At 39.1% G+C, this 12,382-nt stretch overlaps 1 protein-coding gene across 1 annotated transcript in view; it reads right to left on the bottom strand.

Moving 5' to 3' along the window:
- Window positions 1-11,431, bottom strand: part of LOC123936863 (U1 small nuclear ribonucleoprotein A-like) — a 113,304-nt gene extending 101,873 nt beyond the window's left edge. Inside the window, 4 exon segments of the mRNA XM_045997402.1 lie at window positions 6,350-6,458; window positions 8,196-8,253; window positions 10,816-10,894; window positions 11,243-11,431. Coding sequence (XP_045853358.1) covers window positions 6,350-6,458; window positions 8,196-8,253; window positions 10,816-10,894; window positions 11,243-11,431 — 435 coding nt within the window.
- Window positions 11,432-12,382: the final 951 nt, after the last annotated feature.

Raw genomic sequence — 12,382 nt, 5'->3', positions numbered from 1 at the left:
TACATAGTGAGTGTGAAGTGTGAGCAGTCAGACTGTGGTATCTTCAGGCTTTGTGTCCTTACTTGGTGCATAAAGTTAGTAAGCAAGCAGGGCTCCATACTCGAGGCACAAGAAGCAGCTCTATACCAGCAGTGCTCTATTGCCTATGGAGTGTCGCCGTAAATGAGCGCAATGATCATTTTTTTGTTTGTTTTTAAAGATCTTATTTGTTTGACACGGAGAGAGAGAGAAGGCAAGTAGGCAGAGCAGCAGGCAGAGGGAGAGGGAGAAGCAGGCTCCCCGCTGAGCAGAGAGCTGGACCAAAGCCTCAATCCCAGGATGCTGGAATCATGACCTGAGCAAAAGGCAGAGGCTTAACCAACTGAGCCACCCAGATGACCCTACACTAACTGTTGAGAAAATTGTTTATTACCACAACTGTTTTCTCCCATCTCTCCTGTACGCTCATCCTACAAAGTTGTTCAGTATACTGAGAAGATAAACCTATTTGCTCATCCTTTTGGCAGCAGAGTAGTTGGACTTGGGCAGTGTGGGAAACTGGTTTATTCTCTGTAGGCAATGTATTATGTGGTTTTATACACATTTTCTCATTTAAATTTTATATAATGTAACAGTTACATATTACTGAGTTTTACTAATGTGGAAACCAACATTAAGTATCTTCTACAACTTTGGATCTAGAAATTGGCAGAGGAATATTAAAATTCAGTTTTATCTACCTCCAAGTTACATTTCCTTTCTACCATGCCATCCACCAGGCAAGGAAGTTTTGACATATTACATATAATATTACATATTATAAAATCTGGGCCTCAGTTATTTTTTTCTCCATAACCTGGTTACTTTGTAATATTTCTGTGGCAAGTTTCCTTCCACATACAGTAAGTAGGAACACTGTCAAAATTTGTCAGTGGTCAACAGTTAATTTCATACTTCAAAAATATTTTTAGCTGAAAAAAAAAAAAAACTTACATTTTCTGCCATTGAATACACTTATTTATCCCACCCACCCCCTTTTTTTTGAGCCATAAGATTGTGCTGAGTTATGGGCATGGAATATAATCATAATTTTTAAAAATTGTGTTAAATGAAGGAAATCTTACAAAGTACTTTTTTTCTCATTGTAATATGCAAAGAAAAAACTGTTGCCCCCCCAGAAATAAATGAGAAAAATAGTCAACAAATAGTATGATTTTTATAAAGAATCTTAATATAAAGACAGTTCCACCATTCTTTATTTTATGATGAATTTCATTTGATTTGATTTTTGATTTTTGTTGATTTGGTTTTTCCATTTAAATTATAATTAGAAGTAGAGTTATAAAGGTGAAGAATTTATCACCTTAGAAAATAGGGCATTTTGTCACTCAGATTTCAGTATGCTAGATTAATAGCCTCTACTTTGGTTCCTCTTCTTTGAAAGTTTACACAGAATTTCAAAACTTGGTTTGGTCATGGATCTCACTCAATATGAGCAAAAGGGAAAAGGAAAACTTGCACTTAATTCAAAGCAAATATATAAACATTTAACATTAAATTATCTGTGTCATTTTCTCCAAGAAATTTAAAATGTGGAATAAATAAACATAATGGATAAACATGGTAGAAATGAAAAAAAGAAGAAGAATATGAGATTATTAAGGAAATTCAAGTCAAAATTAAGGAAGGGAAAAGGCCTGGCTAAACTTGTAGTACCAAAGTCATAGGCCCAGGACAAGTTTTCTAAATAGTCTGTGTTATGAGAGGTAAAATTTGATAGCTTTTTTCTTTTCTGGTATTTGATAGTGGCAGAAAGCTTTCCTTCTCCTTGAAGTTTGCTAGTATAGTCACAAAAATAATTAGTTATCAATTACCACAAGAAGCATTTTCTTTCTGAAGAGAGCACAAGACTCCCTACTCCATTTTTAACAGCACACTTTTTTTTTTTTTTTAAACTGCTCCTTCCTAGGGTTATGAATGCGGCCAGTTCTTGTGTCTTTCTAGTTCTTCCTTTTCCCTCTTCTTTGTCACCATAAGTGAGTACTCTCTTCCTGACATTATAGCATTTTTTTGTAACAGCCTATAATAAACTACCAAGATTTTCCTTTTGGGAGTGCCTGGGTGGCTCGTGCTGTTAAGTGTCTGACTCTTGATTTCAGCTCAAGTCATGATCTCAGGGTCCAGGGATTGAGCCCTGCAATGGGCTCCCTGCTACAGGGAGTCTGCTTGAAGATCCTCTCCTCTGCCCCTCCCCACATTCACACCATGTGTACACAATGTCTCTCTAATAAATATTTTTTAAAAAGGAAGATTATTTCTGTAGCACACATTTTTTTAAACAAGTTGGTCTAAACAACAACAACAAACAGCACAAAGAAACAAACAAATGAATTACAGGATTGTAATATTTGAAATATCTGCCCAGGTAGGAAAGAGCAGTCCCCAGAGAGGAAAGAGGGAGGAGCACCCCCCTAGAGACAATGCAACAAATATTAATCACCTACTCTGTTTGGTAAAGTGCCTTCTTATAGCTTACAATTTAGGCATAAAGAACAGTCATTAAGCAATTAATTTAAAGGAAGTATGATAAACTATGCCACAAAAATACATTGCACAATAGGTATATATAATGGGGAACATTACCTATTTTAGGAATTCAGGAAGTGTCATTTAAACTGGCCCCTGAAAAAGGATAGGACAAAGTGAAGAGGAGAGAGAATCAAGTTTCTGTTTGTCAAAATTCAAAGCTAAGACAGGCACCTATATTCTCAGTCAGATGCAGGAGAAAAATTTAATGTTACTCTTGATTGGCAGACATTAACAAACTCTAAAAAGTTAAAACTTCAAATTCAATTTTACTATAAGTAATGAATGAGACACAGTTTTCACTACATCTTTGGGCCATTGCCCCTTCCTGACTGCCCTGCCTTTGCTCCCGCATTTTCATGCTTCAGATTATCTTTTACCACATTCCTAAACCTTGCCACTCTTTGCTCCATTCCCATTCTTCTCTCACTTTGGTGGACTACAGTTGCTTAAGGAAAACAAAAGTTTGAGGATTACCAAGAATTTGCATTACAATTTACACTCAAATTTACCACTGCAATTTTTATGTCCCTACAAATTGTTGTAAACAACAAAAAGAAAAGAGTACTTTTCTAAAAGAATTATATAGTTATAAGAATTTTGTTGGTATGTTTTCTTTGGAGGTAGCCAGATTGAAAAGATAGAAGGTATAAAAGGTTGAGAACTCACAGCTAAATTAGAAGGATGATAAGATTTTACATCAAATTGTAACTAGGGAAGTCAACAATCAGATTTAACACTAAATCATAATTTCATGATTTTTTAAATTCTGAAATTTTTTAAATTGTAAAAGCAATATAAAAAAGTCCAATTTGCCTTTTTTATATTGCTTTACTGCGTTCTGCTTACTGTGTTCCCTACTTTATCATGCCAGCAAGGTTTACTGCCTACATTTTTTTCTCCCAGATTCATAAATAGTACTGCGGAGCAAACTAGACTTTCCTACTTTTAGTATAAGCCAAGAATTAACATCAATAAGAACAACTTTGGGCCAAAAGTATGATTCCCCAATGAAAGAACATACTCAAATGATATTTTCCAAAAATTCTCAGCTTGGAAAACCAAGAAAAATGCAAAGTAATTTATGGGAAGAAGACTCTTTAGTACTTGACATTGAACATTTTAATTAGAAACGCATATGGGCCATATGTTAAAACTATATTTCAGTGTCTATCCAAAGAAACCACAGTATCTACCAGGATATAAGTTGAAAAGAGGGATAAATTGTCTTTTCATCTTTTAAAAATTCTTTAGAATCTCTGGAGAGGATATATACAATCCAAATAGATTTGGGTTGATGTGGTTGGAGTCTTAGATCTATATATTATCTCAAGCTTTCATGTTGCAAGTCAGGCACTTCCATTCACATCTCCAAGAGGTACTAAAGAATGTATACAACAAGATTTTTTTTACATGCAAAGCACTGAGACATGTAATGATATCTCTGCCTATCAAAGTATCTCTTAGAAAATTAAGAATTGATGTTGTTTATATCAATACAACCACATAGTAATCAAAGTGCAAAGGATTCAACTTTACCATGAGAATCACAGTAAAATTTACTGAATTCAGTAATGTTTTGGAATCTGATTTCTGTCAAACCAACCTTGAGTCTTATTTGATGACATGCTAGTTACAAGGTGATGATGGAAAGAGCATTGGCTTGGGTTCTGGCAGTGACTTCAAGGTGAAAGACTCTGAGATTCTAGTTTATCATCTTTGAGATTATGATGTTATACACAGCTGTTTGCCAAGATTCCTTTCTTCTAACAATATCAACCAATTTATGTATATAAAAGCTTTTTATCATAACTCTCCAAGTGATGACTGCTCACCACTTGCTTCAAAATTATCTTGCATGATTGATAAAAACACCAATTCTTAAACCCCACCCAATCCTACTAAATTAGAGTCTTGAGAAATAGATTAAAAGAAAAAAAAATATATGTCATCTTAAATAAACATTCCAGGGGATTCTTCCCTACAGTTCAATAGCTATTCATATATAGTGGATTATTTTGATCATTGTAGAGCACCCCTTTATCAGTATTATGCTTATTTTTCAAATCTACTTAATAACAAGGGAAAAAACTCTTATTTACATAGAGATTCATAATTACAACTTCAGTGTTTTTTTTTTCCCCATGCCGAGAACTCTTTTCTACTTCATAATAGAAGAGAAATTGCAAAGAATAGGCCATAGATCTTCTTAAAGTCCATCAGAAATACCTGCATTAGCAAATTAGGAATAAATGTTACTAGAATAACAAACTCAGGTGAGAAAAATTCTGTTCTTTTCATCTAATGTTGAGGTAGTTATTATAAGCTTTTGTAGTTAGCATAAAACATCTGATCCGCTGAATATCCCATTCTGGCACAAACTAGCACAGTGTAAAAATAGTAAGTGGACAGAGAAAAGAGAATAGATCACATCCAAGCACAGAACAGAGACTCTTCCATTCATCTCATTTGGTTAAAAGTTTTACCAACATCACAGTGAAATGACAGATCCTCAAAATGTATTTTAGATTAATAATAGTTTGCCTTGTATACGTTTTCATGGCTAGTATATGAATAGAGTTTTAACATACTAATCTTTGAAATCAGACAATAGTTCCCTCTAGTGTTCCTGTCTTTACTCCAGACAAACAAGCCTACTTACATACCAGAAAATCTTTAGGACTCATAACTAACATGAAATATTGGAGAACACATATCTCAGGTATCTGGTCAGTCTTTGATTTCAAACCGCCATAATAAAATTAAAAAAAAAAAAATAGTAAGCACTGAACTCACAAATAGTTTTAGCTCTACAACAAACAAGAGAGAATACACTGGTATATGAACATACTGGGGAGATGGCAGGAGAGCAGTTTGCAAAACCAGATCATGTAAGAGCCTAATATCCACCAGGGGCCAGGGAGAGAAGCCAGGCAGATTTGGTTTAACTGATAGAGGGGTAAGGCCAGGATGTCAAAATGAGCTTTGGATGGAACACCCGCTTAACCTCACACATAAGTACACATAGGAACACATGCCCAACTATACAGGTATGAGCTAAAATGTGTGCCTATACACTCAGAGAATCAATGTGTTGAGGGCTGTGGTAGATGTTAAAGGCTTAAAGAAGATCCATCAGCTTTCCCACTTGGAAAGACCTGGCTTTTAGGGGGAAAGCTATTTCCTTTCTTTATGGGGAGAGAGGTTCAAGAATATTGAGAACTCCGTGTAGAGATTAATATGCTAAAAGATACTGGTAGTGGTGTGAGCAAGAGCTCAAGCCCTCAAAGTGCATACTTTCTGAGAAGAAAAAGAACTTCTGAGTAGAGAGTAGTGAGACTTTGTGTCAGAGGATAATCAGGCAATGAGGTGCATGAACACAGTGGCTACAGTCACTTGTCCCCCTACATGCCTCTTCCCCAGGACAAGCTCCACAGCTGAGCTACCAGAGTGAACCCTGGGACCCAAAGAGACCCTCCTTGTGGCACTGACTCCAGAAAGCCTAGCTGATAAGACTTTCAGAAGCCACACAGTTGTAACTACCTCAGTCAGAAGCCCCCCTGGAGAAACCCCTACCCCCACACCTACAGCTGCTGAAGTGTAGGAAGCACTGCACACAGGGTGGGGCACCTGGCCAAGCACCCACACATTTTGACAGGGGCCAGCGCCACTGGTATCCAGGAGCACAGGAAGAGCTTTGTGTGCTTCTGGCTCCCCAAAGCCTCCACACCCTGCATATAGGTGAGTGTCTCCTCCAACGTCCTGATTGTGAGAAGTGCTATACCTGATCAACCACCTGCAGCTCCACACCAGGAAGTGGCCCTTTGATTGGCCCAAGTGCAGCCTCAGCTTCATATTCAAGACAAAGTTTGTCAAGAATCAGCAGAAGCACACTAAGAAGGCAAAAAAGCATAAGAGCTGCTCTCCCAGCCTCCTGGACCCCAAGCCAAGTCTGACTGAGGAGACTCTATGTAGAAGGCACTTGGTAGAATCTTCTGGTCCTCAGACACCTCAAGTGAGAGTCTCCCTTGCCCCTGAGACTCAGGCCTATCATCAGAAACTGCCATGAGTGTGACAGGTCACACAGATCCCTTGCACACATCACCACACCTCACATCAGGATCAGAAGTGCTGGATCCTCTGGTAATGACCAAGGTGTGGTTACTCATAACTCAAGACCTGTACCAGTTGGACCAAGACCTGAAGGTCACCAAGTTAACCCTTCTTTGTTTTATACTGATTGTTCATTAAAAGGACTGATTCATGAAGATGGGGAAAACAAAACAAACAAACAAACAAACAAAAAAACCTCAGTATTCATTGGTAAGCTATGATAATGACAGCTGTTTTGATGGATACAGAGAAATACTTTCAAAATCCCATTTCATGGAAGAATTTGTTGCCCTGGCTGCAAGGACTGCTATCAGTAGATATTCTTCAGTTTTCAACCCTTTTACAGATTGTCTCAGCTATGGAGAGCTGCCTTATCCCAGGTCACATTATTGCCAGAGTGAACTACATCCAATGACTGCTGGAGGCAAGAGTAAAAATATGCAGCCATTTGAACTGCTGAGTCGTTTAAAATGACTGATGTAAAGATCAAACAAAGCTCTGCTTCCTGAGGACTTACTCAGCGGTAACATGCAGTAATCAATGATAGCTACTTTGATGGATGCGCTAAAGAGCCCTCTGTATCTTCAGAGCTCTGAGTGGGTAGGGTTAAGCTCTCAGACCTTTGTTACTGCTCATCTTCTTCCTCTGCTCAACCCTTCTTTTACCCAGCTTCTAAAAGTATTAATTTCTAGGACCATTCCCTAGAAAACATCTGCACATTTAACTTCATCTCAGAGTCTGATTCCCACAGATCCAACCTGTGACAGTTGATAATAAGAGTGGTCCAAGAAAGCAGGCAATCAGATGGGTCTCAGAGCTGGATCATTTGTCACCAACAGGCATCAAAGACTCGTCACCTGTGATAGGTATGCACAGGATAGTCCCTGGCACAAGGTATTGGTTTGAGTTTTCAGATATTCACTTGTGGATCAGAATAATATGTCAGTGGAAAGGAATGCACAATCTGTCAGTTATTTGAAACATATGGAGAAAATAGTAAAATTAAGAAAAATAAAATTGAATGTATGTTTTGCAAGAATGTATGTTTTGCAAGAAGATAACAAAAAGCTGAGATCAATTAACAGACATCTGAAAGTGAGTGGCAAGCATCTGAAACTGCCCAAACCCACCCTCAGCCAGTAGAATATATCAAAAACAGTATTGCCTTGAAGGAGGAGAGTGATGGAAATTCATGTCACCATTTAGGATTTTAAAAATTCTGGAGTGTAGGTCCCTACACACCTCTAGTTCACCAGTCTATTCCTTACATGAATTAGAAAGATACTATAGAATTAAAATAGACCACAACAAATTTCACCAAGCAATAGCTCCAACTGCAACCACCTTGCCAGGTATAGTCTATATTTTAGAGTAGATTATGCAGTCTTCTGGACATGGCATATAACCACTGATTTGGTGAATGTATTCTTTGCTATCTATAACACTATCAGTAAATGAGTCTCTCTAAAACTTCATAATCACATGGAACTGACAACAGAATACATTTACAGTTTTACCTCAGGGCTGCATCAACTTCCAAGTGGTGTGTCATAACATAGTCCAAAGAGATCTGAACTACATGGACAAAACATCACATTGACCCCCTACTAGGGGCTTTGTTGAGACATATGTATTACAGAAATGAGACAGATAAACTTGATGAAAATTCAGGGTCAGCCACATCAGTGGTATTTTTAAGGATCCAGGGGTCATGGGCATGCCAGAAAAAATATTTCATCTTGCACCTCTCTTTTTAAAATAATCTTTTATCTTCTCATAGCACTGAGAATAAAATCAAACTCCTTCCTCTGACTTAAAAAATGAAGCAAAACAAAAAGCTATAATATCTAGAGCCTGCCTTTCCTCTGAATTTCTCTTAAAAACTCCTCCTTGCTTCAGGACACTGTATTAGTTTTCTACTACAGTGTAATAAGTGATCACAAACTTAACTACTTAAAATAATATCCATTTCTTACTTTACAGATTCAGTAGGTCAGAGGTCTCAGCATGGCATAACCAGGCTCACTGGTCAGGTCTTCACAAGGCTGAAATCAATGTGTCAGCTAGGGCTGTGTTCTCATCTGGAGTTTAAGCCCTCTATCAAATTCATTTAAATTGTTGGCAGAATTTAGACTCTTTGATTTTAGGACTTAATTCCCCATTTCTAGCTGGCTGGTACATAGTGTTGCTCACGGCTGCTAGAAGCCACTCTCAGCTCCTATCCACATGACTTCTGCATAGGCAGTTCATAACATGGCTGCTGGCTTGCTTGCTTGCTTTCAGGTTCAGAGGAAAGCGTGCGCTTCTTGAAATCATTCTAGATTCTTTTTAAAGGCCCATCTAACTAGGTCAGGCCCATCTAAGGTACTTTCCTTAGAGTCCACTGAGTAGGGAGTTCACAGCAGCACCTACTTTAGAGCTTGACTGAATAATTGAGAAAAGGTGTGTGTATACCATGGGGTGAGACTCTTGGGGATTATCTTAGAATTCTGCCTATCACAGTGACCAAGACCAAGGCCTGCCTGAGACTGTTCTGATCTTAAACCTGAAAACATCTCACATTCTAGGAACCCTCTCACTCCTGAGCAAAACTTGTCCTACTAAATTGCCATTATGTTGACCTTCTTTGGTTCCTCAAAAACATCTAGCCCATTTTTCTCTAAGGATTTAACATTAGCACTTGTACCTATAATGCATTTTCTTCTTGTCATTCACATTTCATTTTAAATGTCATCTTTAGAGCTTATATTCTCTGGAGAGTAGGCAGCAAATAAAGAATAGTTATAATCGATTAATAATATGTCATATGTTAGAGGAATGAGAAGTTTTATGGGAAAAAGATGAAACAAGCTAATGAGGATAGTAGTGTTGCAATTCTGAATGGAGTGTCAGGGTTATCCCTTTGAAAGGTGACATTTGAGCAAATATTTGAAGGGAGTAAGGGCATTAGCCTGGTGGATTTGTCGGGGGAGGATATTCCAAACAGAGGAAACAGCTGGTGCTAATTCTTAAGGTGGATGCCTGACATTATCAAGAATATGCAAAGAAGAAAATGCAACAGAAGCAGAGTGAGAAAAAGTATCCTAGAGATGAGTTCAGAGATGTAATGGACAACCACATCGTGTAAGTCCTCATAGAGTATTGTAAGATTTTGGCTACTGAGATGAGAAAATATTGGGGAAATTTGATAGAAGAAGAACATGATCTGACTTCACAAGATTCCTTCTGGCTTCTAAGTTGAGAATAGATTGGGGTTGGGGGAAAAGAGGAATTAGGGAGAACGTTTAGGAGACATTGCAATGGGCTGATTATTTGTGGTGACTGAGTGTAGTCTGTTAACAGCATAAGCAATGAAATGTGATGAATTTATCACAAATCAACTCATGCAATTTTGAAGGATTCCTTTTGTGTGTCAGGTAGATTAGCGACAGATTACATATTATTTCTGGGTGTGTCTGTGAGGATGTTCCTGAAAGAAATTAGCATTTGAATTAGATTGTCTTCCCAGTGTGGGTGGGCATCATTCAATCTGTTGAGGGCTTGAACAGAACAAAAGATGGAAGAAGGAGTATTTTGCCCCTTCTTGCCTAATTGCTTCAGCTGAGATGTTGATTCCCTGTACTCAGCTTCCTGGTGCCATGCTTTCATGCCTGTACTGGAATCTAGATCATTGGCTTGCCTGGATCTCAGGACTCAAAATAAATTAACCGGCTTTCCTGTGTCTCCAGCCTGCAGACAGCAGATGGTGGGACTTCTCTTCTTTCATAATTGCATAAATCAATTTTGTCATAATAAACTTCTCTATACATATAGAAAGATATGGATATATGTCCTACTGGTTCTGTTCCCCTAGAGAACTCTGGCTAATAGACTCAGCCAAAGTGTCATGCAAAGGTTGAAGCCTTGCTAGGGAAAATGTGGGATCCTGCAACGTGAGATGAGGAGGTTTGGATGTATGCACCTGGGGATGTTGGCTCTGCAGAATCCTCAGACTCCCCTAGGTTTCAGAGATGGCCCACCCTTCTCTTGTGAAGAGCTAGCATTTCTACCACGCTGAACGATGATACAGGTCAGCCTCCCACCCCTCTGCCCCCTGCCATGTAACAGATGAAACCCCTCAGGAGCTTCTCCTAATACCTGTTCTGGCTTCCTCCAGTGCTACCACCCTTTCTAACCTGTCTGGAGAGGTGCTGGGCCTCATAAGTGATGAAGCGGACTATATAACCAAAGAGTTTTAGGAATTTGTTAGTTTGTACAAGCAGGAGCCAAGAAAATACTCCTAGGTTTGGAATCTGAGGATAGTTACTTAAGGGGGCTAGAATGTGGGACCAGACAAAAAAGAATTCACGTGGGCTCATTGTTTTGGGGACACAGAGTTTAACACCCCAGGGAATGAAGAAAATTCCCTACTAGGGTGATTTTCAGAGTCTTGGAAAAAACAAGGCCTGTGCTCAGTGAAGTGGAAATGCCTGAGTTACGTTAAATGACATCAGAGAAAGGAATAAAGGGGCTCAGGACAATGGATATGCTAGAATGAATATATGTAAAAGGCAAGGACACTTACCTGACCCATCCATAGGAGGGATCCAAAGACATACCATTCACCTGGGGCCTTAGGCATGCTCTGGTGAGGGGTGAGATGCACCTCATTACAGTGACAAAGCTGAAGATCTTTAAGAAGTTCACTGGCAGCTTGCTTCTGCAGGCTGGGGCTGAAGGTAGTATCAGCTGTCACAGAGCTGACTGAGCTCATTAACTTCCACCGGGAAGATGCTCCCCACCAGCAGAAGCCAGGTGGCACTATTTAATCACCAGAAGGCAGGAGGCTGCAATTATAATAATGGCAAGGCAAGGTCAGTGGAGACACACCAAGGGGATGTTATCCTCAAGGAGTTGTGGAGATGGTTAATAGAGCATAGTATCCCTAGGGACAAAGCGGATGAGCTGTCAAGAAGAGCGCTGCTTAGCATCTATAACCAAAAAAGGCAAAGATGCAGGAGCAGAGAGATGAGGGCAATTGCCCCCAATAAAAAGTAAGGAGCTCTTGTTCATTTCCCTGAGGCAGTTTTCAAATCTGGAACCCATTGATTAACAAAGGGGCCTCCTCCCTGGAGGAAAGAGCCTCACAGCAATTACAGGCTGTAATGATTCCCCCAGTCCTTCCCTCAAAGGGAGCTATGGCCATTTACTCAGGTCACTGTACAGTGAGGTAGGAGGAATATGGAAACAGTTGGAGAACTGAGGTGTGAGTAGACATTAAGGTATCATCATGGCATGAAGTGGTTGCTTATTGGAACCCTGTAATAAAGGGAGTCCTGGCTAAAGTCCAGGTCACAGTGGACAACTAGGACTGACCCAATGTTCTTTTCTACAACACCCAAGTGTAAAATTTGAATTCTTCTACTCTGCAATTAGAATAATTCCCCACATCCTTAGCCTATAGGGAAGAGTACTCATATTAGGTAAGCCCAAGTGGAAACCCATGAAACTGCCCTCCCCCAGCCAAGATAGTAAATAAAAAGGAATATTGCATCTCAGGGGTAGAGAAGGGGGTGGGATGGCAGAAATTAACACCGCTATTAATGACATGAAGAATTAAGAGGTGATGGTCCCAATCATAACTGCATTTAATTTGCCAGTCTGGCCCCTGGAGAAACTGTATAGATCCTTAAGAATGATTTTAGACTACTATAGGCTTAGTCAA

Source organism: Meles meles, chromosome 2 (genome assembly GCF_922984935.1).
Source record: "Meles meles chromosome 2, mMelMel3.1 paternal haplotype, whole genome shotgun sequence".
Lineage (NCBI taxonomy): Eukaryota > Metazoa > Chordata > Mammalia > Carnivora > Mustelidae > Meles > Meles meles.
This window is presented reverse-complemented; position numbering and strand designations above follow the sequence as displayed.